The sequence below is a fragment of the Calypte anna genome, chromosome 1, assembly GCF_003957555.1.
Source record: "Calypte anna isolate BGI_N300 chromosome 1, bCalAnn1_v1.p, whole genome shotgun sequence".
Taxonomy (NCBI): domain Eukaryota; kingdom Metazoa; phylum Chordata; class Aves; order Apodiformes; family Trochilidae; genus Calypte; species Calypte anna.
In genome coordinates, this window is record NC_044244.1 from 146,810,418 (window position 1) to 146,836,994 (window position 26,577).

Genomic DNA, 26,577 nt, shown 5'->3' on the forward strand with positions numbered 1-26,577 from the left:
TCTCTCCCTCCCTCCCTCCGCGCCCCGCCAGGACCTCGCCGGCAGCATGGGTAGGTGCTGCCAGGGGGGTGAGGGAGGGGGGATGCGGGGGATGCCCCCTTCAGGCTGGCCCGGGGGGTGGCAGGGCCCCTGGAGGGGTGGTGCCCGCAGGCTGGGTACCGGGGGGTTGCGTGTGTGTCTGTCTGTCTGTCAGTGTTTGGGGAGGGGGGGACATTGTCCTTAAACCTGAGCCGTGTGTCCGCGCTGGGCTGTGAGGGGCCGGTACCCTGGGGCCGGTTCTGGTGCTCGGTGCAGGTTTCAGGGCACCTTCGGGTGCTTTGTGCTCCTCTGGGTCATCCCCAACTTCTGCTGGTCCGTCAGCCCTCTGCCTGCCGGGCTGCTCTCCCTCTGGCGATGCAGTAGCCAAGCTGGTGTCAACCTGCCTCGGAACCCTGGTGAAAGCCAAGTGATGCTAACTTGGCCCCTGGTAAGATTTATCTTAAACTTTCAAGGCATGCGAAATTTAAAATCCTAGCGCAAGTTAACTGCATGTTCCTCACAGCTGTCAGTGTTTTCTCACTAGTGTTTGTTTACCTAGGTCTGACATAATCAGTGTTTTTAAAATACATAGAAACACAGCTAGAAGATTCAGATAAGGGCAGAGGCCATATGGCTGGTTAGTCCTGGAGACTCGTGCTTGTGTAAACTGGAACTCTTGAGCAGTAAAGGTACAAATGATGCTTTTCCATCATATAAATCTCCACTGCCGCTTTACTGGACTTGGTCCTGCAGTGCTTGAGCATGTTTATGTGCCTCTCCTCACATGTAATTCCTGAGCTGAGGAAACCTTATCCCATTTAGGGAGGATCTTGAGGTTCCCAAAAACATGAGAATGCATCACTGCAGCTTCAGCTTCAGCAACTGTGGTGACTGATGAGCTGGAAGAGGTTGGTAGTACCCCTGCCCAGAGGGGTTGGCTTGGGAGGCAGCTGGAAAAATCATGATGGCTCTGGGGAGAGAGAGAAACATCAGACACAGCTGTGCCTGCTCATGTATGATCAGGTTTGCTGTGTTACAGGTCGGATGCTTTCTGTGTCAGTGTCTTTCTGGAAGAGCAATTTGCGAAGAAGGGAGTCCTGGAGATACTTTTCCTGATGGCAGCAACATTCTTGAGTAGATGATGTAAGGCTGCTCCAGGGAGCAGAGGCAACAGGCTTGGCTGTGCCACAAGTGGCAGGAGAGCAGCCTTGCTCTGGAGCCAGGAATCTCTCCAAGTGACAGCATGGTTGTGTAGAGATTCAGCCCAGCTGCAGGCTTGAAGTGTTGCAGCTGGATATGGTTACTGTGATGGTTGCAAGGAGCAAGGCAGGTGCTCCCATCTTGTGACATGGACCACGAGCCACAGGAGCTGCAGCTCCCCACAGCATCTCTGTGGCTGCAGGGAGCCGTGCTGGGGACAGGGGTTAGAGCCATTAGCCTGCCCCCACCTTACCTGCAAGTGCAGGAAGGGGTGTGACCCACCCATAAATAAGTATTTAGGTTCAGTACCCAAGCTAAGACCTAAGTGACTTGTGTCTTTACACTCTTTAAAATGTTTTATTACCTTAAGAGAGAGCAAAATACATACAGGCTGAGAGGTTTGCTTTGAAAAATGTGAAGCTTTTCAGTATTTTGTGGTGAAAATGAGCAGTTCTGCAGGTCATACTCTGGGGAGATAATGAGAGGTACTGAGAAATGCCCAGAGGAGAGGCTTCTCCAACATAATTTCTCCAACCTCAAATTTATGATTGAAACAGATGCAAAATGCTGAGTACTCTGTGCTTTTGTAGGTCTAACCCTGATGCTGCCTGACAGCAGAGTTCTCAGACAGTTTAGGTGCTTTTGGTGAAATGTTTGCTTTAACACCATCAGGAGTCTCCTGACTGTCACTGTAACAGGAGAATAGAGGGGTGAAGTCAAAATGGTTGCAGAATAAGTTTGTCTCTTGAATGCCAAAGTCAATCAATGTTGTCTGGAAAAAATGCCTCTGCAATATCCCCTGCACAGAGTTTTTTGGAGCAGTGACACTTTTATGGAAAGGAAAGGAAACTACACATTCCATGAGAATTTTTTCTCAAGTCTTAGCTAACTCACAGGAGTGAGCTGCTCCCTGTACATTGCATTTTGATGCCTGTGTGCCGGAAATGCCAGCCAAGTAAAAATAAGGAGTTGTTTTGAAGATAGTCTATCACTAATGCCTTGGTAGCCTTCAGTGTATCTGCTCACAAGAGTCATATAAGGGAAATTACCAATAATTTCAATGAGTCAGGTGCCTGCCTATGCCCTGAAGTTGGTGTGTTAGCACTTTATGGATATTACTTCTAGGAAAACAGAAACCCCATAGCAGGGGTGTTGGAGCTAGATGGTATTTACAGTCCCTTGCAATGCAAACCATTCTACATTCTATGATGCTATATCCTTGAATTACCTGCATAATGCTTCCTCTGCCTCTGCTGTGAAGATAGTTTCCCACAGCAATGAAGGAAAGAATCAGATTAATTTGTTTTAATAACTTTTGCAAGTGACTTTATTCGATATCATGTCAAACAGCATAGTGTTGCTGTCAGCTCTTTTCATTTGTTGTGAACTATGGACTAAATAATGATCTCAGCAAACATTTTTCTTACAGAGATCTATTATGGGTGCTCATCATTTGTAAATGGGGGTTTCAAAGTTCACTATATACTTGGTCTTATCTTAAAGGTAATGAACTCACTCGTGGTTTTACAGGGAAATGCTGACATCCACTATGTTGGCCCAGGGCCTTTACCTGACGTGGTGCAATGTCAGCCTTTGAGCCTGTCCCCTGAGGCAAGAAAGCCCCACGAGACACTGCTTGGAGGGTCTGCCAGGAGCATCCAACCTGCTCTGAGCAGCTGGACGTGGCTTCAGGGATTTGAGAAGCTGTCTCCTCTTGCTGAGCTGAGTGGGACCCTTCCTGTGCTTCCAGGGCTTCCTAGGGAATGCCTGCGAGTGTAGGTCACTCTAATGGGCCATGTATTGAGCCCTTCTTAAATCATAGATATGGGAAGTTTGTCCCTTTTCAGGGCTTGGCATCTACCCCTGGCAGGGCATTTTGAGGCTTTTCCTAACTCCTTGCTTGCATTTGAGGTAACATCTGTGAGAGTGAACTGGCACAGGATTCATCTGCTGTATGGTCTGCTGTATGGTCCACCTTGAATGATGTGTGGTGAGCAGTCATAGTAGGATGGTCCCATCAGTCTCTTTTTTGGTGTTTCCTTGGGAGTATAGGTGAGCCTATGCATAGCCTGGCAAACAAAAGGCAGTTAAGTGAAGTTTTTCCTAATAATCTCCTCACACCATGAAATATCCCTTTGAACAAATGGAAAATTTGCTCATCCTGAACAATACTCTGTTTGTGTTTCAAGATTTGTTTTGAGCTTAGCCTTTCCAATGTCTCCCAGTGGTTTTAAGGGAATGTTACTTAACTTGTCTTTTTTTTTTTTTCCCCCCTCCACAGCTGCAAAGAGCAAATCGGTGAGTATTGTTTTCTCTTATAAAAAGTTGACTCTCTTTGTATCCCATTGATAACTTGAAAAGTGCACCCAAAAAGTGCAATAAACAATATTCCTGTGAAGATACTTTACAACTATAAAATAATGAGTTATTGGCCAACACATGCAAGACAGCCTGGTAGCATATTAAAACCCAGATAAGCATTAGTGTGCCCACCACCCAGATAAAATATCTGAAGAACCTTTGCTGGCTGTGCAAACATCAGTTGGGAGGAGAAGGGTCCCTGGAGCCCATACTTCATGTGGCTGAGTTGTCATTCACTGACTCTCCTTTAGGACTCTCTTGGCTTTGTGTTAGTTCTTCCTCTTGAATCTTTGAACAGTTAATATCACCTGTCTCACCAGGTATCTGCTTTTGCTTTTCTTATCTTGTGAGGTTTTACTCTACAAACTTTCCCTGGAGGTTTCTCACAGCCTAGTGCCTTTCTCAGCAGCCAATGTCAAGGTTGTGAAGTGCCAAGCATCCAGTTCTGGAATGCCCAACACAAGAAACTCATAGAGCTTTTGGAGCATGTTCAGAGGAGGGCCATGGAAATGATCAGAGGGCTGGAGCATCTTTCCTATGAGGACAGGCTGACGGAGTTGAGGTTGTTCAGCCTGGAGAAGAGAAGGCTCTGAGGTGACCTTATAGTGACCTTTTAGTACCTGAAGGGGGCTACAGGACAGCTGGGGAGGGACTTTTTGCAAGAGCAGGTAGTGACAGGATGAGGAGGGACCAGTTTCAAACTGAAAGAGTGTAGGTCTAATTTAGACATTAGGAAGAAATTCTTTGCTGGGAGGGCACTGAGACACTGGCAAAGGTTGCCCAGGGAAGTTGTGGCTGCCCCCTCCCTGGCAGTGTTTGAGGCCAGGTTGGATGGGGCTTTGAGCAGCCTGGTCTGGTGGGAGGTGTCCCTACTGGGGGGGAAACCCTGTCCCACTACTCAAGGGGAAGTTGGATCTAAATGGCCTTTAAGGTCCCTTCCAACACAAACCATTCTGTGATTCTTTGAAGGCTACAGAGGAAATTAAATAACATGGTCTTCAGGTTACCTCTTCAGTGGTGCATCCAGTGCTTCCTGGCCAATAGGGATCACAACAGAAAATGTTTCAGTAGATGTGTGTGTATGCATCTGTATAATGCACCAGAGGTGCAAGAGGACAGTATAGTGCAAAACTGTTCTAGACCATGCACTGTCAAGGTCTAACTGCATATTCTCTTCTTGCCTGTACCAAGGAAAAAACAGAAGGCCTGTTACCTTGTGAAAGACCACATAGCTTTCTCCTGCATGGCCCTGTTCATGCTTGGCCTCAGCTGTGACATGTAAACCTTCCTCAGTTCAGGAGCAGCCAGCAAAAACCCACCCGTGGCTGCAGGGATGCAGGACACCTCTGCAAGGCACATCAGCACTCGTGGCTTCAGATAAAATCCCAGCTTTGGTGGGAAGCTGTTATCACCCCGATTCAGCATGTAGCACCCTCCACAAAAATAATCTGCTGGGCACTGTGATGGTGCAGCACCAGGGGATCAAGGGGGGCTGTGAGAACCCCAAGAAGGACAAAAAAGTTATTGAGGTTTCTGTGGATCCCACCAGCCCCTGGGCCACAGCTCCCCTGTCCCTTTTTTCCTGCAGGCAGGCCAGACACAGGAAAGGCTGTCTCCTGCTTCAGATGGGAATGTGCTCTCCTCCCCAGCTGAGTTACACTGCCAGGAATCTAATGCCCAGTGTGTGTCACTTTTAGGTCCTGACCCTACAACTGCTTAAGCAAAAACCTTCTGCTATATATAATGGGTTCATTCACAGTGTGGTTCCCCTTCCACCTCTTCAGGAGCATAAATGTTCAAGTGCCTTAGTGATGGTACATGGCTAGGGATGAGTGGCTGTACAATCTCCAGTCCACTGAAAGCTGAGTCCAAGTTGGGTCTAGTTATCAAGAGCTCCTCTTATCTTCAGCTGTGGGAATTAGGCACCTTCAAGTGGATTTTATCTAATTTTGGAATACATTCAGATGGACTTCCTTTGGTCACACCTCTTTCTATGCATGGCGAATGTGATGTCAGGAGTGACAAGTCTCTACTTAGACCTCAAATTTTGGTTGCTCTAAAAGCAGGTAAGTCCCTTGTAGCACTCACCTTTGCTGAAGTCAGGCTCTTTCAGTGAAGATTCCTTACCACACCACGAGTAATGTGTGCACTGTATGCTTGATTCAGGTGATAACAATGATCAGTGCTGCTCAGGCTGCTTGCACATCCTCATGTCTGAGTCTGACAGCAATAATATCACTGCTGTCTCTTATTTTCATGTCTCTTACAGCATTCACAAATGACTAAAAAGTTTAAATTTTCATCTGTCTCGACTATAGGTATTTAACAATAGCCTCAGGCTTTTAATTTTGATGTTCTGGGGGGAGTTGGCATGGTGGGTTTTTTGTTGGGTTCGGGTTTATTAAAAAATATTGGCTTTTAGCATTTTTATTTTTTTTCTTATACTAACCAAGACTGCTGTAAGGGTTAGATGCTGAAGATTTCAAATGGGCATGGTACAATGCTGGAAGGTCAAATAAGCATTGCTAAAGATCTCTTAGGAAGGACAGATGAGAAGTCTTTAGACCTCTGGGGCCCAAGAGGTGAAAGTGGTTCAAATAAATCTGTGTTGTTCCACAGAAGCTCACGCAGCCTCCTAAATCCCTGAATACCTTCCCGCTCCCCCTGTGCCTGTATTGAGCTTGCTGGAGCTGTGGGCTCCAGTGAGCAACTTTGGTCTGTGTTGCAGAGTTCTGAGCTCATGCTCTCTGTCTCTCACCTGCAGCCAAGCTTCTTTGGATACCCCTTGAGCATATTCTTCATTATCATCAACGAGTTCTGCGAGAGGTTCTCCTACTATGGCATGAAAGGTAAGTCCCGTGTCCTCAGTGTCCTCGTGCCCACCATGACTTCCCCAGCCCTGACTTGGGTTTGTAATCCATCGTTTTGTTCTTCCTACAGCGGTGCTCATTCTGTATTTTAAATATTTCCTGAATTGGACTGATGACTTCTCTACAGCCATCTACCACACCTTTGTTGCTCTCTGCTACCTGACACCAATCCTTGGAGCGCTCATTGCAGACTCTTGGCTGGGAAAGTTCAAGTGAGAGCTTCCTCAGAAAAAACAAAAAAATCATGAAAGCTCAGCTGAGCTCAGTGGTACTGAAACCATCTTCGAAAGCAGCACTTCAGAACAGCTTCAGAGCTGGTGTTTCCTACTCCAGGATTGTCTGTGTCTGGGGGGGTTTCCACCCCTCCCCCCAAAGCTTGAGGGTTTAATTTATTTAGCTCAGACCTGAAACTGCACTGAATTAACAAATGTTACAGTTCTTCTAATCAGTTAAGGGTGGTAATTTGTTTTCTAGGCATGATGCATGTTTTTCTCATCTGGACAAAATGTAGGCTAAGCTGAGGAAAAGTATTCACCAGGATGTGAAAATGGATACTGGAGGTTATATTTATATTGGTTTGAATCTCTACCTGTTGCAGGTGGACAATGAAATGGTGAAATCCTGTGTTATATGGTGTGAACTGGGACTCCTGGCTGTGGGAACACTTTCTTCTCTGGCAGTGTTCAAGGCCAGATTGGATGAGACTGGGAGCAACTGGGTCTAGTGGGAGGTGTCCCTGTCCATGACAGGAGGGTTGGGACTAGATGATCTTTCAAGTCCCTTCCAACCCAAACCATTCTATGACTCTATACTCTGAAATATCCTGTAATTTCAGTATCAGCTCAGTGGGAGGCTTTTCTGAGTTGCAACTCTTTCTTTCATTGATGAATTCTGGATTTTTTACCTCTGTGCTTGTTGCTCAGAGAAGTACCACCGAGTCAAGTAAAAAAGCACAATAAAGATTTTATGGAAGGCTGTGAGTCAGGAATGTTACCTGACTTGTCAAAGGTCTCCCAGAGATTAGAGTTGAAGCTTGGTTGTGCAGTTGGTTGGCTGCAGGCTGCACCATCTTCTGCTGTGTTGAGCAGGGATGTGACCATGGCCAGGAGTGCTCTGTGGAGTAAAGTCAACACAGAAATGTTTTTAGGGAATTTTTTGGTTCCCATTTATGTGGAAGTTGGCAGTCTCTGCCTGTTTGTCGGGTCCTACACCCTCAAGCAACCTGAACTAGATGGAGTTTCTTACTGATTTTGTATTATATCTTTGACAAGAAGCCCCATCCCTGTAAGCTCATTGCAAGTGGCTCAGTATCTTGCAGACTGCAGGCTGAATATGTGTGCACTCATTCAGATGGTATGATTTAGTTTTTAATCTTTTTTTTTAAATCTCTTTTGGCTTTTTTCTGTTTTATCAGAAGCTTTGCAGACCTTGAATCCCTTCTCCTCTGGTATTTGTGTGTACCACTACCACAGCTGCAAGCCCTTGGTCACCACACTCCTAATAGGGACTCAGTAGGATGGCTCAGGGCTTAAAGCTAGAATTATAAGCTTAACAAGAAAAAAACACATGGTTTAGGGAAAAAAAATGAAAAAATATTAATGTATCATTGCCCTAAAATACAGGAAGGTGGCATAAGGAAGGTTTAAATGATATTTCATGTTAAAAAATCTATGATGAAGAAGGGAGGAGGATGTTACCCAAACACTGCCAGGCACTGCCTTCTATTAGAGACTTATGCAGTCCTCTGTTGTGCAATGTCTGCCAAGGAGCGGTGTGGAACCTGCCCATGTGTTGTCAGATGTGAAGTTCTTGGTGAAAATAGTACTGAAATTACAAGTATTTTTAAATTGTTTACAGTCTATGCAGTGCCAATGATGTAAGTGTTGTCTTCACAGCATGCTTATGAGCCTCACAAATTAAAGAAAAAAAAAAAAAAGAGAAGTTTCCCTCCTGGTCAGATCAGGTTTAATTTTAATTTCAATTGGAAAATTTCTCCCAGGTTGTTAAGCAACCAAAATACCTGTTTAAAAATTATCTACTAAATATGACTAAATTCACTCTTGCCCCACTTTGTATAGATTTTTACCCTGCTACAGGGAAGAGCATTTTTAAGTCAGAGAAGCCTTGTCCTAAAGTGATAAGAGCTTGGTCAGTGGTGTGGGTGGTGCTTCCTCTGTCCCTCTTGTATTGGGCTGCTCCAAATTTGGTGTGAGGTTCTCTTGCCCCTGTCAAATAGATTTGGGTTGTCCTAGATCCTTAAGCTTTGCCCTCCACTTTGCATTTGGGAATGCTTCTCCAGCAAACTAACCTTTTAAATCATTTCACACCACTGGATCTTATTTCTCCTGTTTCTCCAAACTGGAGACCCAGGTGTGTGCCTAGGAAATGGAGCCCCAGCCAAGGGGATTAAACTATAGTCACATACTTCAGCTCAAAAAAAAAGTTAAAATGGAGGACATTCTTATATACAAGAAAAAAGAATGGACCCTAAAGGCATGGGGGAGTGGGCTAGGGGCTGGTGAGTCTCCAGTATTACCACCCTGGCAGAGAAGAATCAGGTTGAAAGCCTGCAATCTGTGCTCCTCAGTGCTGCTCTCACTCTGCCCTGAGTTTAAACATGTTGGTACACTTGCAGCTGAGGGAGTGGGGTAATCCAGGTGTTCTTCATAACAGTATCTTGGGAGAAGCTTCCATGTTTAAAGTACATATAAAATCTTAATTTTTTAACTCCTAGTAGCTAAAATATAAAAGCATAGAGAATGTTTCATTAAACATATTAAAAATAAGTGTAAATTGCATATTTCAGCATTGTAGAGTAGCCCACTAGAACTTCACCATACATGAAATAAGGTACTGGCATTCTCAAGTTGGTTATTAAAAAGAAAACCACTGAAGGTGTTTAAATATCCCTTGTGACCCAGTGATATCTGCAGAAGCCATTTGTCTTCTTGCCTTGCTTACTTAAACAAGGGTAGCTAAAACAGTATTGATTTTTTAAAATAGGCAGAGTAGAAATATTGTGACAGAGGTGTGTGGAGAGATTTTTATCAGTTGAGTTCCCAACCTGTCGTATCTGTTAATTCTGCTTCTGTACCAAGCACCACTGAAATGGGAAAAAAAATCTACATTATCTGTGTGTATGTAACTGTGTCAAGGTAGCTAAAAATGTCTCCTCTCTTCTTAACAGAACCATTGTCTCCCTGTCCATTGTCTATACAATTGGGCAGGCAATCACATCAGTGAGCTCCATAAGTGACCTGACAGATTATGACCACAATGGCTCTCCTGACAATAAATCAGTGCACATGTGAGTTGGCTTCTGAATGGGGTCTTTCCACGCTGATGAAGGGTGGGACAACTTCTGCCTTAAATTAAAGCTGCTTCAATTTCATCTGTCTTGCAATCTGCCTCTTGCATACACCTTAAGCAAGAAAGCAAGTGATTTTGGGGTTTTTTTCCATTTTCTCTTTTCTGCTTTGTCCCAGTGCTCTGAGCATGACCGGCTTGATCCTCATTGCACTTGGTACTGGTGGAATCAAACCTTGTGTGGCAGCGTTTGGTGGAGATCAGTTTGAAGAAGAACAGGTAACAATGACCTGCACATTTTCAATCATACACTAATGTCTGACTGTTTTAATACCCTAAAAGTATCCATATTTAGACATCCCTGAGTGGCTGAAGAATCATAGGATCATCAAGGTTGGAAAAGACCTCTAAGATCATTGAGTCCAAGCATCCACCCTACAAGCCCTAACCACTAACCCATCCACTGTAGCTCTTCCTCTACCCATCTTTTGAACACTTCCAGGGATGGTGCCCCCATCACCTCCCTGGGCAGCCTGTTCCAATGCCTCACCACTCTTTCTGTGAAGTTTTTCCTAATATCTAACCTGAACCTCCCCTGGTGGAGCTTTACCTCATTTCCTCTTGTCCTAAAGAAGGAGCTAGATAACTATTTGTCTTGAACTGTGCCAACAGAGATGCTGATTGTTCAATCCAGGCTGTTCAGTGTGGTTCTGGCTAAGTCCTTCTAAAGATTTATTTGTTTTTACTGTAGGAAAAACAAAGAACAAGATTCTTCTCTATCTTTTATTTGTCTATTAATGCTGGAAGTCTTCTGTCTACTATAATCACTCCAATTCTCCGAGGTAAGGCCACACATTTGTTTATAAAATAGTTAAACATCAGCAAAGGATTAGTGTGGGATTGCAGTCCAGGTAGATTTAAATGAATGGTCTGTTCTTTAAGACATTGTGGAGTTATCTGGTCTTCAGGTTTTCAAGCACCTCATCCAACATCTCACAGGTGAGGTACATTCAACAACAAGCCTTCAGGATCAGAAATACTGGGTCCAAAGACATGCTGAAGCCACCAACTTGTAGTGCATGTTTTAATTGCATGGAGTTACAAATGTAGCATCTCTTCCAATGCCTTTAAAACCCTCACACAAGGATGTACTGCTTAGGAAGGGAGGAAGGGAGAGGAGAGCCTTCTACTCTGGAAGTGGAGGCTGTTCTAAGGTGCACCCATGCAAAGTAAGGTAGCATCTATGCATGTGAGAACACATTTATTCATGTGAAAAACTACATCATGTTTTTCAGATTGTTAGAAGAGGAAGCTTCCTCTTCTGCTTATAATACATAGTGTGATCCTAAAGAAAAAGCAAACAACTCACTGATCCATATGGGTGTGGATTTTTGTGACAAGCTTACACAGATGGTGCTGTATGGATGTGCTTGGCAGGAGTTCTTGAAAGGCTGTTTTTTTCAAAAGAAATTGAGTTCTGGAATAACCCTAAAGCACTGGCCTTGAAACAGACTGAAACAGACTATGCGGAAGCACTTTAGTTCTTTGTTTAATGCAAATTCCATCTTTTTCCCAAAATTGAAGTAGTCATACATAAGGCAAAACATAAAAACTACCTTGGAAAAACAGACACATTCAGCTGAAGAAAGTGAAACCATTATGTCCTGTAAGAGTTTATGCATGAATATTATAATTTCAAATTAATGATTACTGCTCTGTGTGTGGGTATGTGTTGGGTGAGGGGGTGGGTAGATGTTTGAGGATTTGTCTCAACTTCTTACAGAACTTCTGTAATCTAACTATTTTTCAAGAACACTTGTTTGACCATTCTAGTAGGATTATTGACTTCTCTGTAAAACTAAATGTAAATCTCCTATGAGGAGAGGCTGAGAGAACTGGGACAGTTGAGCCTGGAGAAAAGAAGGCTCAGAGGGTTGTCTCATTAATGCATATAAATACCTAAAGGAAGGGTGCAAAGAGAAGGGAGCCAGGATCTGCTCAGTGGTGTCCAGTGACAGGACCAGAGGCAACAAGCACAACCTGAAACACAGGAGGTTCCCTCTGAACATCAAGACTCACTTCTTCACTGAGGATGACCATGCAAGAGTGGGAAACCACTCTGGTTTCCTAGAGAGGTTGAGGAGATACTCAAAAGCCATCTGGATGTGGTCCTGACCAACCAGTTCCAGCTGGCCCTGCATGAACAGGGTGGCTGGACCATATGATGCCCAGAGGTGCCCTCTGTCCTGACCCATTCTGTGATTTTTGTGGTATATAATTCCCCTTTTTAATAATTCAAGATAAGCTGGGTATCAATCATCAGCTCTGTAAATAATATCAGCAGAGATTTAATTGATTGGGGGGGTTTCTCCCCTGGGTTAGCAGTGAATGTAAAGAACAGAAACCCTGTGTAAAATACTGGCAGCACTGACTGGCTGGGCCTTTTATCATCTTACTTTGTGCTTCAGCTCAAGAGTGTGGGATTCACAGCAAACAGAGATGTTACCCATTAGCCTTTGGAGTCCCTGCAGCCCTCATGGCTGTCGCTCTGGGTGAGTGGAACTGTTTCCATCTTGCTTCTTTAGTTATACACATAATTAGAACATAATGATCTCAGAATTATTGGTAAGTGGTAGAAATCTTTGGGTATCGACTTCTACCAATACCTGATTTAATCTGCAATTCTTGACTTAAACAGCTGTTCATTGGTTTTTTTCTCAGTGGAAAGGAATTTTTTTCCCAGGGGTTAGGATTAACCTCAAGCACTCCTTTTTATGGAAGGGACTGATTTACCAGGAGGCACTGATGGGGATGGGGAGAGGCACAACTATACCATTGAATTCTGTGCCTTATGTAATTTACTGTCAGTATTTCTTGGACTACTGGGGTGTATAAATAAGGTCTTTTGAACCTGGTGTGAGAACTCTGAGAAAATCTGTATTTTTGGCAACTATCTGTAGCCTGGGATAGCAAACTCTATAAGGTAATTGTCCCTGTGCTGGAGAAATGCCAGAGCAGAGTGCCAGAAGTTCTCAAACACCTGCATTTTTACCAGCCCCTTGAGCCTTTCTGCTGCAGCACCAAGACCAAGGAGCTGTGAGGAAGAAGGGATCTTGCAGGAGAATCCATCCTGCATGGTCCTGGTCCTTCTTGGTCCTAACTGGGAGCCCACCCAGGGTGGGCCTCCAGCTGGAGCTGCTGTCCCCATGCACCCAGCCCAGGTCAGATGGTGGCTGGGGGGGTTTGCCCGTGTCCTGCCCTGCACATGGGAAGGTGTGGCCAGGGAATGTGCCTGGGTGTGGAAGCTGAGGACATTTCCAGAGTTCAGGAAGGGCCTTACATGTCCTGGGGTGACCTGAGCTGCAGTGCCTTTGGGTCCTGAAGAGGAGCCCGTAAAGCTGGTTTGATCTGGTACAGCCAGCCCAGTGCCAAGGACCTCAGTGGTCCTTGTTTTGACCATCCCTCAATTAAGCTAATGTTCCACTGAGGACTTAACCTAAGAGTTTCCAGATTTAGTCCTTTGTCTTAAATAAAAACAATCTGCTGGCTTTAACTTCTTTTACTATATGATAATGTGCCAATGGGCGATTTCGTTGCTCCTTAGGAGGATTATTGCCACCTTTATGTAACTGTTGGACTGTTACAGTTTCCATACCGAATTATTTGCCACTATTTTCAGTTAATCCTGAGTTGGTTTTGGCTTCTGTTTGTGTATTGTAGTTGTGTTCGTAATTGGAAGCGGAATGTACAAGAAAGTTCAGCCTCAAGGAAATGTAATGATTCAAGTTGCCAAATGCATTGGAGTAAGTATTGTTTGTATTCCCCAAAAACCCTGGCAGCAATTTTTAAAACCATTCAGTAGGGTTGCCTAGGTCAAAAATCTGTCAGAATACAAGGAAATCTTAGGTGTTCTTAATTTTCCCTCACAGAAGGCTTCTTACACCTCGAGATTTAGGCTGCCTTTTCATTTATCTCTGTCTCGGTTTAGATGTGAATTTATGCACAAAGGAAAAAAAGTAAGATGTCAGTGATGTATAAATGCTCGTCCCAACTTCTGGGAATCATTCCTTCCTTGTTTGTACAGCTTTATGCAGTCCTGTAGTAAGAGACAAACATGGCTTGGTCCTAGTCAAGAGCAGAGCTAGCACTCATCAAAAATATATTGCTTATTAAAAGAATGTTATTTACAACCCAGATGTATATTGATCACCAGAGCATTAAGGAGGTTGGAGAGTGTTACACATACAAGCCTGCAAGGAAGAGAGCTAAATCTGCATGAAGAGCACTACCTGTCCCAACTCAGCAAGGTCTCAACTTTGAGATCAGGGTTGGTTTTTTTTTCCATTTATGGGCCTCTTCATTCTCCATGCAGATCTGCCAGCTTGTTGTGGCCCAGAGTGTTGCTTGTCTTGTAAGCACTGACAAAACTGAAACTCTGCAGGTGACTTTGGCCATTGCTTAGAGCACTGCCCCTAAGGTCCTGCTCAGTTTTGCATGTGACTTGTGATTGTTACAGCCACTCAGCTCTGAATACTTATGCATATGACATTACTTATTGTTGCACATAAGTTAGTCTGAAGTAGGCAGGTCTTCAAGATCCTAAGAGCCACCCACATTGAGCTCTTTGCTTTGCCTAATCCCATGTGCACTCTCCACTGAGCATGCAGTGTGATGCCTTCAGTGCAATATTCCCTGAGAAGCCTCAAGCAGGAAACAGAACCAAGTCACCTTTAGCATCTTCTAAACACTAGAAACAGGAATGTCATTTTGTACAGACAGAACAGCTTACAGCACTTATAAATACTTCTCTACGTTCTTAAAATCCTGTCTCTCTTCAGTTTGCCATCAAAAACAGGTTTCAGCATCGCAGCAAGGAGTTCCCCAGGAGGGAGCACTGGCTGGACTGGGCAAGTGAGAAGTATGATGTAAGTCCTGCATGAGCACTCCTGGGCCACCACATCCCTGGGCCACCACATCCCTGGGCCCTCTACTTCTCTTCTGCCCTTCTCTGACTCATTGCCTCCAGCACTGGGCTGACAGATTTGGGCCTCTGAATCACTTAGAAGCAAAAGGTCTGGCCAAACCTCAGTGCTCCCCTGTGACTGCAATTCCCCAGCTCCTGTGGGAGAAAGCAGAGCTGCATCAGTTGATGCTCTGCATGACCATAGGCTGCCCAGGAAAATTCAAGGGAGATAAGGAAAAGACTACTTCCCTTGCTAGACAAATAGAGGCATTTTTTAGGTTTTGAGCTAGTAAAATAGTAAGCGTTGTTGGAAACTTTTTTAGTTGCTCTCAGTGAACTGGCTTCAAAGAAACATATCCTGGTTTAATGACTGCAGAAGGGGACAATGGACATAGTGTCAACTGTCATGGTTAGTGTGCAGGGCTCTAACACTTGCCTTGGAATCACACTGGAGAATTATGCTTAGGAATTTAAGCTTAAGTAGATAAACACTGCATTCCCCTGGCCTCAATACAAGCTCCTTACCATGACTCTCAAAGCCTTGTGTCACCTAGTCCCCAACCACATCCCTTGCTGCCCTTCCCTGGTGTCAATGGCAGCACAAACCTTACCCCACCCCCTTTGTTTTCTTTCTGCTTCTTTGCATTTTGCATGTGTGAAATGCAGTCCTCAGTCACCCATCTGTTCAAATGCCTCCTTCCTAGAAAAATCACACAGCACTAAGTGCAGGATCTCACACTGCCATCAGTACACATGCCAAGAGGCACAGATCTCTCCCATATCAGTGTCACCTTTAACTGGAAGCCCTTCCTACACCTCAAGCGGGTGCTTTTTAACAGAACACCTTGTGCTTTTTAACAGAAATCAAAGTACCCACAGCATACAAACTTCAGGACATGTGTAAATATTACATATTGTATCTTTACCCTTTGCTGTGCTGTTAATAGCATAGCAGTATGCAACTGTCTCTTTTTTATCCCTTTTTTCATTTTTTTATATATTTTATTTTAATTTTTTTTACCAATTCCTCCTGTGTAATTCTCGTTTACTCCAGAAACGACTGATTGCTCAGGTTAAGATGGTGCTGAAAGTGCTCTTCCTTTACATCCCTCTCCCCATGTTCTGGGCGCTCTTTGACCAACAGGTAAAGTAGAAATTGTCTGGCTTGGCAATTTGAGTTGTACCATTTCATTCTACATACTCTGAGGTCACCCACATAAAATGTATCTATGGGAGGGTGAAAAAAATAGTTCTCTCCAAATTGTTTAACATATGTGAATTCTTTAATGTATGTTCTAATTTGATGGGTTGGTTACTGAGTTATGTTTGTACAGGATTTTCTGCAGCCACAGGAAACTCAGCTCATCTGGACATAGCCAGAACTGTTTCAGTGACTGAGGCCTCTTCAAATCTTGTATCAGACAGGACTCAGAGGGTGAAACACTGACTTAAAGCTTTCTTACTTCTAATGCTTATTGCCCTGTCAGCTGTGAGGTGAAATGTAGGGTCCCAGTGTAAATCCTCTGGAGAATCAGGGCTGCAGTGACCTGGAGGTGCCAGTTTGCTTAATCACTCAAACTTGTTATAAACACCTCATACCTTCAAGCAGGAGTACAAGCCTGTAATTGCTGTTCACTTTCTGGACTGAGTGCTCAGGACTCATGGAAGCTGGCTTTCAGGGTGAAGGATGAATTTAGGAGGGTGTCTGAATGAAGCAGGGGCTTGAAAGCTTCATCCAAGGCAGACTGGAGGAAGCTTGGTCCAGATTTCCCAGATCCTGATGATTTAGTGTCGTAGTAATGAGCTGTAACTATCAGTGTCACCTGCTACAAACAGGGAGCCCTGCTATGAAACTCAGACCTCAATGCTCATTACATGAAAGATGGACTGGCTTGGGTTGGAAGGGACCATAAAAATCATCAAGATCCAACCCCCCTGCCTGGGCAGGGACACCTCCCACCAGACGAGGTTGCACAAGGCCTCAACCAACCTAGTCTTGAACCCTTCCAGGGAAGGAGCATCAACAACCTTCCTCAATAATACTCCCTAGTACCTTACTACCCCCCTGGTGAATAATTTTCTCATAATACCTGACTAAAATCCTACCCTCTTTCAGTTTTAAACCATTACCCTGTGTCCTATCACTACCCTCTCCCATCTCTCAGACAAGTGGTGCATGGTAAAGGCTCTCACCACAGTCTCAGCATTTTAACCCCCTTATCTTATCAGGAGCTTAGGCTGAAAGTTTGACTCAGGTTTAGGCAGATTTTCTGGGCTCAGGCTGGAAGTTTGACCCAGCTTTAGGCAGGTTTCCTGGGCTCAAGGGATGCCCAGCCCTGGCTTGGCTGCTCCCTGCTGGGTGGTGTGAAGGAAGGATGGGCATCTCGGTGGTGTGGGGTAACTGGCAGGAGGCACAAAGGTACCTGGGTGGCTTCCATGCACAGCACAGAATGTCCCTGTCATCTTTCTGGCTGATTTCTGCATCTGAATTATTTTCCACTCTATTTCATGAAACTGGTAAATGAAGAGAAATAGGCCATGAGGATCACTTTGTTCAAATGTTTCCATTGCAGAGTAAGAATACTCCTATAGCAAGCTAGCTTTGTTTATTTTTTTTAAATTGTATTGCATGACTCCCCTAACACTTATATAAAAAATAATTCATAAGGATCTTTGGAAAATTAACTTTGTGGCATTCATTTTTTTCCCTTTTTGCTTAGGGATCGAGATGGACGCTGCAAGCCACAACCATGGATGGGGATTTTGTAGGTTACTTTTTAATGCTTTATTTTTCTTAATTAACATTTACTTTTCACATCAGTTTTATTTTTTGTAATAATAATAACATGTTCTGGTTTTTTTCTTTCTTCACCAGGGATCTATTCAGATTCAGCCAGACCAAATGCAGGTACAGTAATCTCCTGCCAATTCCAAGTACTTCCCAAAGATTTTTTACATACATATATACATATAACTGCATTTTGAAAACTTTTTTTCCCCTTATGTTCATCTTTAACAGACTGTGAATCCAATCCTGATTCTTATAATGGTCCCAGTTGTGGATGCTGTGATTTATCCTTTAATTGAGAAATGTGGCATCAATTTTACGTAAGTTGATGTACTTGGCTGACTTTAACAGGGACTCATCAGGCTCTTCCAGCCTCCTGTAACAAGAGCCAGCATTCAGCTAAGGAGAAAATAGTAGTGTATTTAAAACAGAGTTAATATTTTGAAGTAATGGGAAAAAACCAAAGCTAGAATACTGCAAGATGTATGTTCAGGTACCACAGACTAGAGAAAGAGAACTTAATAGTAAAGTAACAATATTTTCCAGATAAGGGCAAAGTCTTTCAATTGCAGAAGACATGATGTTTACTGTTTTCTACTTCCCCCATGTCTACTCCTTCTCCTTCCCAAAGTATAAGATGTAGAAATACATCCTTAGCATGTGTAAAGTTTTGGGCTTAAAACTACCTGTGAGCAAATACGTTTCCTCTTCAGTCCCAGGGAGGAGTCTGGCTCACTGCATATTTTTACATGTAGTTTGAGAAGGCATTGCACATTATTTGTAAAGTTGGCAGTGAAGTGGCTATCACTTGCAAGTTGAAGAGGCAAAAGAAAATACCATTCTTACAAAAAGTTTTTATAGGGCTAAGATGCAAATCCAAACCAATTCCATCTGGTTTGGAAAAATTAAGAGCATGTACTGTGCTGGAAACACTGTCATTCATTTGTGGACACTATATCTGAGGAATTACATCATAAATAAAATACCTACCTTAAGTTTACCCTTAGAGTTTAACAGAATGTCAGTAGATGTCTCTTAATGTATTTCCCAGACTGTTGTTTCTTTTTTAATATTATTTTGACTTAAACATAGTGATATAGACACAAGGTGTTACTCTTTTAAAAAAGGCATAACTTCTTGTCTTTTCATTGTTTCATAGCTAAGAACTGTACTGGGTTGTTTGCCTGTTTTTTAATTCCCACAGATCAGACTTTTCCAGAAACCCAATAATTATGTTCAGTCAATGTCTGAGCCCAGCACGTGCAGAGTATCAGGTTATTAAGATGCTGCAGGAAAAGATATATTTCTCAATAGTGTAACTATAAATTGAGGCACCTGGCTTAGCAGAAGACTCTTTCTGTAACAAAAACCCTTCAAATGGGGATAACATTCAGGTTGTGCTCATTTGGGTTTCCCATCATGGGATCAACTGAAGCTTTGAATTAATATTTGTCTTAAACTCACAGTTGTGCTTTGTGGTTGTACTAGGCCCCTGAAGAAGATCACTGTTGGGATGGTCCTTGCATCTTTGGCTTTTGTTGCTGCTGCCCTTTTGCAAGTGCAAATAGATGTAAGTCCAGCTAAATGCAAGTATTTACTCTTAATGTGTAGTTGTTAACACAGAATGAAGTGTGTTTAGGGGGAAAATGAGACAAGGCCCCTTAATGTGGAACCAAGCATATGACCACAGAAGCAGAAGGAGTTAAAATACTAAAGTCTATTGTACCAGTATGGCTAGCATAATACAATTAACTATCTATGAACACCCTCCAGCAAAACATTTCATCTGCTGGTAGCATAAATCATGCATTAAAGGTCTTTAGCCTTTAGCCTCAGGTCTTTAGACTGATATTAAAAGCTGAAAATCAGAGATTTGTTTGTCCTACCAGGGAGATGCTTTGTATCTCTGATCCCCCCTCTGTATCTAGACTGGAGGTGAAGTGTGACAGCAATGCCCACCACTAAACCATGTCCCTAAGGACCACATCTACATGGTTTTTAAATACCTCCAGGATGGTGACTTAACCACTTCCCTGAATGGCCTATTCCAATGCCTGAAACCCTTTCAGTAAAGAATTTTTTCCTAGTATCCAATCCGAACTTCCCCTGGCACAACCTGAGGCCACTTCCTCTTGTTCTACAATTTTTTTATTTGGGAGAAATTCAGTTTCTCTGGGCTATCATGCTGGGCAACACTCACACATGCTTCTGCCCAGTTCTGCAGCAGAATGGGTCAGAACATAATACAAAAGGGAACCCAGGCAGCTGCAGGATGTGGGAAAAGCCCATTCCTTGAACTGCAAAGTGGCCTTGGTAATGGCAGCTTGAGCTGCAGGATGTGATCAAAGAGGAACCCCATCTGTCTATGGAGGCACTGTTGTGGATGAAAGACTCCTTTCCTGAGGCAGCAGTAAGGAAGCTTGTGAGACTGGTTGCATCCCTCTGACAATCACAGATCATCAGGCAAATGCTTATCTTCCTCATGAGATAATTACAATCACACTAATTATAGTACTTTTTCCATCTGATTTCTGATAGCGCACTGATTTTTCTCATTATCTGGCCTACAGAAAACTCTTCCAGTTTTCCCTGCAAATGGCCAATCCCAAATCAAAATATTAAATCTCGGTGCTGATAAAGCAACAGTTAAGTTTGGATCTCAAGTTGCTGATGTGACAGTAGCACCTATGAATTCGGTAAGTAAGGAGAGATGGGGAACAGCAAGTTAAAAAAAAAATCAAATGGAGTAAGTTGAACTGGTTCTTAACTAATGTTTCAAAATTGATTGTTTTCTAGGATTTTTTCCTCTAGTAATTTTAAAGATTTTTTTTTTCTATTGTGGAATGAATTGTCACTGAAAACAGTGAGTAAAAAAACTGTAACTATTTCAATATTGTAAGTGGTACTAGTTTCTTTCAGCAAAAGTATTTTTCAAGAAAGTTTAAGAAACTTGATAGTGATTTTGAACTAATTGGAAGTTTCACTCTTGCTAAAAATTTACCATTTCTTAACAGCAAGAACACTCCTTCCTTCAATAAAAGTCAAAAAACCCCCAAAGGTCTGCTCAGTCACTGCTCTTACTGTGAGTGATCACTTACTTGAACAGTGAGTTTTTCCTTTGGCTACATTGCTCTATATATTGAGCTTCAGATTTTGCTGCCAAAGAGCATTTTCAGGTTCTATTACAGCACAACCTTGATAACCCCACTGACAGAAAAATGTGGTGGTCATTTTTAATAAAGACTGTTCGGAAGTGTAGCTTTCAGACTTGTTTCTCTGTAAGAGGAGAAACCCTGTACCATCCTCCTCCAAATTTGCCTCATGTTGAAACTGAGCTGTGGGAAGAAGATAAGGGCATGCAAATTGTATGCTGATGGGGAATTGGTATAAACATGGTGCATACCAGAAATTGCAGTGTAAAATGCTCCACTCCCTACTATAGACATTTTATAATCTAGGTGTTTTGGTTTATAAAAAGCATTTTATAATCCTATTGGTTTTGTTTTAATCCTGCATTAACAAGTTTATTAACATTTTAAATATTTTATGTTAATGAAATGTGTTTAGAATATTCAAAACATCTCCTGCTAATAGCTACTGCCATTATGTCAAACCCAGATATATACAGCTTGCATTTGCATCTCCTGGGAAGTGTTTCTATTTGGAATATGCTGCATCTTAATTTAAGCCTGTGCTCCCTCTGCTAAACAGAATTTCACTTGGTAGTGGTGGTGGTGGTAAGCCTGATTCATCTGCAGCAATAAATACACAGGAAAATGTAGCAGCTATTCCATAATGCTTGTGGGAAGTGCCTGTTACTTTGAAGTTTTGTTACTTGTGTAACAAAAGAAATTGGTAAAGAATAACAACAACAAAAAAAAAATTAAATAAGTGCTTGATGTAGAAACCCAAACAAAAATGAAAGCGAGATGCTCATGATCTCTAGCACTTCAGAAGTAACAAAAATGTAAATTTCTGACCCCCCCTGGAGACCGTAACACCTCCCTCAAAGGTGTAGACAAATATATGCAGTTGCCTGGAAATTCATAGCAATTTGTTGTCTTTGTAGACAGACTACATGACATTTGAGACTTCCCAGTTGCAATCAGTAAGCATAACTTCGGGAGGTAATAATCAATCTAAAGCTTTCAACTACCTGAGTGGAAACCGGCACACTCTTCAAGTTAAAAATACTGCAAGACACCTTTTTGCTGACTGGGTAAGTCTGCTTAGTTCCCAAGATGTACGTGACTGTCTTAGGAGCTATCTCTGTGAAGCTGAGAGGACAAGCTCTGGGCAGTTTCTCCCTTTGTCTTGTTTTCTGTCTCTCCCCCTCTCTGCTGGACCAGACGGACAGGCGAGCTGTAGAGTGCAGGGCAAGGTGTTGCTTTAAAAAAGAAAAAAATTTAAAAATTACCAATTCATTGTTTCATTTGAAACCCTTTCACCAGAACTTGAATGTGTGGTCATAGAGTGTTTTTCAGTAGATACATATCCTAGTAAGGATCTTGAAAGGGAAGGTCTGAAGCCTCTGTTAATTCTCACTGCTATGTAACAGCGCACATTAAGCTGATCACCGATGCCAATGATATCTCTTGATAATGGTCTCTCCCACCAGCTGTTTGACAATGTCACCTCAAAACCACAAGAAGGAAATAATCTCATCAGGTAGAGTTTGTTTTCCTCCTCAGTTTTTGGTGGTAGTGTGATTTGTCTCATCCATCTGCCTCATGGGTGAACTCTCTTTGCTTAACGTGGTTTTCTGTACTGCAGAACTCTCCGCTTGCTGGACACTTCACTTGATGTTCAGGGGTATAATCCCTTTAACCTATCTTAAATATCTACTTTGGGAATAATTAAACTAAATTGGAAGCCTGTGTTTCACTCTGTCATCCAGACATTTTGTGGAAAACTAGCACGGGTTGCATGTCTATACCTCCTTTTTAATCCTGGGTAGCAAGTATCCTGCCACTTCTCTGCTTTTCTTCTAATTTTTCCATTTGCAGATGCCTCTGTTACAGGTTTTAGCAGAGGTTTGCTGTTGACAGCCTCCTAAGCAGACAGGGGGTTGGTGTGGGTCTAGCTTGCTTTTTGCATTACCCATACTTCAAGAGATGGAAAGTTCCTTCAAAAATATTAATGGACAAAAATATAAGTGGAAGACTTGATGCTCGTTATGCTGGAAGTATACAATTAAAAATAAAACCTGTATTCTTTGACTTATGCATATTTTGTTTAGTATTTCATCACTCTTGCATTTTAAAGGTTCATAAACAATGTGCCTGATAATATCAGCATCACTATGGGTGACACTTCTTTTGGAGAAATGATGCCTCTTTCTGCCAGTAATTACAGCATCTTTGCAGGAGGAAGGTAAGCATTTTCCTTTATCCTAATCAAATTACTCAGGCATATTTGTCCTTGGGAAAGGGACATAGAACTCTTTTATTTTATTATAAAGTAGACAATTGTCTACACCTATGATCTGAACTGTTTTTTTTCTTTTTCAGAACAGATATAATTAAGGCTGTTAGAAATTCAGTCAATTGTTCAACTTCAAAGGCATTTGGCTTTGGCAGTGCCTACACAATTATAATTAACAATGTAAGTTGCTAGTGTTTTTTGGATGCAAAATACAGAATTACTTTTCATGACAATATTTTCTTTAATTAAAAAAAAAATAACCCAAAAAACCACTTGTAGAATTATCCCTCTTGCACCTTAATTGTACATATCATAGAATTCTGGTATGTTAAAGAGAATATAAAGCTATAATTAACCATAAAAATAATAACAGATATGATAATGACATCATGCAAGAATTCATGTTCATTATTAATGGCCTTAAATCTTTAGCTGAATTAGACACTAATGATTTGCACAATGCCTGCTGTGAAATAACTACTGCTTTATAACTAGGTACGCAGGGCTTCATAAGAAATATTTCTTATTTACCCAAAACCTTGGATATATGTGATTATAGAGATGAGATAGAACTGCTTGGAGTGCTTACTGTAAAAGGCTCTTTTTCACTGTTCCTGATGTGCTATTTTAATTTCCAGTGTACTGCAGACACTTTTGATGTAGCATATTCTGAAGATATACCACCCAATACAGTCCACATGGCGTGGCAGATCCCTCAATATTTTATTCTTACATGTGCAGAAGTAGTCTTCTCTGTCACTGGGCTGGAGTTTTCATACTCACAGGTAGGCTTTGCTTCTCAGAGATTCTCTTGTGTTAAGAATCCTGGTACAAATGAAGATTTTATGTTTTTAAGTGGTGGTTCTGAATTGCTGCTTTGAACAGCTATGTCCTTCAGAGCTCCCTATCAGGACTACAGGCTGGTGCAACTTAGCCTTGCTTGACCAGCATTCAGTGTTTTCCATAAAGCTATACTGAATTTTATCATTTGAAGACTTGACCATCAGTCCTTGTATCTCCTTCTCCTGTGTGACTTTCCTTTGAAAATAAGCAGAACTGTCCCGCTGCTGCAAAGCCAAACTGGAGAGCACTCAAATACAAAATGAACAGGTATTGACACCTTATCTCCACATCAATTTCTTCCATGCATTGCTTAGCAGAAGCTTAACTACATACTTTTAATCCCTTTGTCTGCCAACTCTGGTTTTTTTGTACTATTATCTGGAGGTGTTTCTTGCCTTAATTTTGAGTCTACAAACTGCAACAATGGGAACACCCTGAGAAGTGGCTCACTAGACTGTGATGCATTCAATTTCTTCATTTAATGTGTGCCACATGCAACTGAGTCAGATGTGAAATGTGCCTGTTAGGGATTCAGTGTGTACACAGCAAAAGGAATTATAGTCAGTACCAGTAACCTTGAAACCTTCCCCAGGACCATTTACTTCTCTAGTAATGTTTAATTAAAAAAACCCAAAAAACTGAAAGACCAAACCAACAAACGAAAATCCCAATCAAACCAAGAAGTATTTGTTGTAATGAAAAGAATGCAGAAAGCATCAGAAAAATAAATGGTAGCACTGTTTGACTAAAACTGAAGTGGTTTTGCTCCTGTAGGCCCCATCTAACATGAAGGCAGTGCTGCAGGCAGGGTGGCTGCTGACGGTGGCTGTTGGGAACATAATTGTCCTCATCGTGGCTGGAGCATCTGGAATCAAACAGCAGGTAAGCAGATGAGCAACCAGAGTATGGGAAAGCAGCTCAAATACATGGAGGGAGTCATTGCTGGTGATTTTCAACCACAACTTCTTTGCACATCAGCTTTATGGTGGATTTGTATTTATAATTTAGCATAGGATGTCTGCGTTAGCTACAAGAACGCACCAGTCAGTTGTAGAACCAGTGCTTGACTAAATCTCATTAGAGTGTTTTTAACAGAATTATGAATCCTTCCAAGCTATCTGGATTAAAAGTTGTCTTCTAGACACATTTCTAAAGTTTCTGGCTTTCTTTTCCCCGACCCTTCCCAGCATGTGTGCACATGTACATAGACAAGCTGAACTTTAATCAGCTCTGGGCCTTTTAACAACCTGGTCCAGTGCCCTTCCTGTGGCAAGGGTGCTGGAATTAGATGGGCTTTAGAGATCCCTTCCAACCCAAATTATTCTATGATTTTATGATTTTTGCCTCATATCTCTTGTTTGCCACTCCTAATTCTTGCTCTGTCACTCTTCTCTTGCAAGTAGCAGTTTCTAACAGCTCTACAATAAATTGCTTTCATGGTGTGGAAATGTTATTTCATTCGAGGGGTGAGATTCTAGACCGATGGGATTAAAACCCATGCAAATTCTGTTCACTGCTAATAAATTTTCACTTGCATACCTCAGCCTTGCCACGTCCCTTCTGTCTCCATTGATTTCAAACCTCACTCCTTGGGCCATGAAAGCTGTGGTTCTTCTGGTGAAAAACACTTGGACAAGACTTCCTCAGACCATTTGTGGCACTCCCCGGTTAAGCTAAAAAGGAGACTTGAGAGAGGGGAGAGCCTGTCTTTGAAATTGGTCTGACAGCCCCAGTTTGCAGCTAAATTAACCAGAAAGAGAATGAAACAGAAATGTTGAGGCTTTTCAGACAGAGATAGCAGTTTGAAACCAAAGTTCATGATCCTGCTCTCTGCCCACATCTCTGGTCAGTAGGAATTTTACTGATGGCCTAAGTGGAAGCAGGCTCACTGCCAGCCTCAGTAAAAATTAAACTACCTGACCAAAAGGTGGAGCTTGTGCTCCCTTTTCAGTTTTTAAATACCTCCAGATAGAGGATATTGCAGAACTTGCCAGCTTTCATTCTTTTGCCTCTTTGCTGAAGAGAGAACTGCTGAAAGGGAGTGAAGTCTGAATTGCTTTAATATATACTATAGGCACCCAGTACTTAGTTCCTGAAGTCATGTGGCACTTGTTCTACATGCTTAGTTTCAAATTTTGAATTAATGTCGTACCTTGCAAACGGTAAAAATCTGTATTTATTTTGATGAACAACTATTGATGGATAAATAATACTTTTTTATTATTATTTGCAGTGGGCAGAGTACGTGCTGTTTGCTGCCTTGCTGTTGGCAGTTTGCATTGTTTTTGCTACCATGGCTCATTTTTATACCTACATTGATCCGAGTGAGATTGAAGCCCAACTTGATGAGGAAGAAAAAAAACAAGTCAAAAAGGATGAAGAAGTAAATGAAAAGCAAGCTGAAGCTGTCTCTCAATTGTAAAACGTATTCAAAGAGCATTTGTAAATTATGGTAACCTTTTACACCATCCCTGCCGTAAGAGGAGTCAGGGCATCAGTTACACCCCTGATATGCCCAATGGAAACAGTTAAAAAAAAAACTGGTTTAAAATGCAGCTTCTCTTGGGAAGCAAAAGGAAAAGATTAATCTCTCTCGTACGAAACATGGTATCCTGAAGGAACTCCAGCAGAATTTGCACTGTTAATGTACATTAAGTTTAAACACTACAGCATTGAAATATTGAAATTGCACTTGGCACTATGAGACCCTGTGAAAAGATTTATTTTTATACTGCATTTCAATTTTATACCATGAAAGCAACAAGTATATTGCCAAGATACAGTAATTGAAGCCAATCTGTCTG

At 42.2% G+C, this 26,577-nt stretch overlaps 1 protein-coding gene across 1 annotated transcript; it reads left to right on the forward strand.

The window, feature by feature from the left end:
* Positions 1-26,252, forward strand: SLC15A1 (solute carrier family 15 member 1). Its single transcript, XM_008492668.2, has 23 exons — positions 1-50; positions 3,500-3,516; positions 6,344-6,428; positions 6,520-6,661; positions 9,637-9,756; positions 9,935-10,034; positions 10,507-10,597; positions 12,224-12,307; positions 13,476-13,558; positions 14,594-14,680; positions 15,773-15,862; positions 17,439-17,483; positions 17,594-17,626; positions 17,738-17,826; positions 18,995-19,076; positions 20,077-20,202; positions 21,576-21,725; positions 22,125-22,174; positions 22,772-22,879; positions 23,017-23,110; positions 23,569-23,715; positions 24,548-24,655; positions 26,007-26,252. Exons 1-23 carry the CDS (start codon positions 47-49, stop codon positions 26,193-26,195), a joined length of 2,124 nt encoding a protein of 707 aa, XP_008490890.2. The 5' UTR covers positions 1-46; the 3' UTR covers positions 26,196-26,252.
* Positions 26,253-26,577: the final 325 nt, after the last annotated feature.

What these genes read in the sequence shown, in the direction of transcription:
- SLC15A1 (XM_008492668.2), top strand. An exon ending in TCTTGGCTGGGAAAGTTCAA is followed by an intron (nt 6,662 to 9,636) that starts GTGAGAGCTTCC and finishes TCTTCTTAACAG; the next exon opens with AACCATTGTCTCCCTGTCCA. An exon ending in TGGAGTTTTCATACTCACAG is followed by an intron (nt 23,716 to 24,547) that starts GTAGGCTTTGCT and finishes TTGCTCCTGTAG; the next exon opens with GCCCCATCTAACATGAAGGC.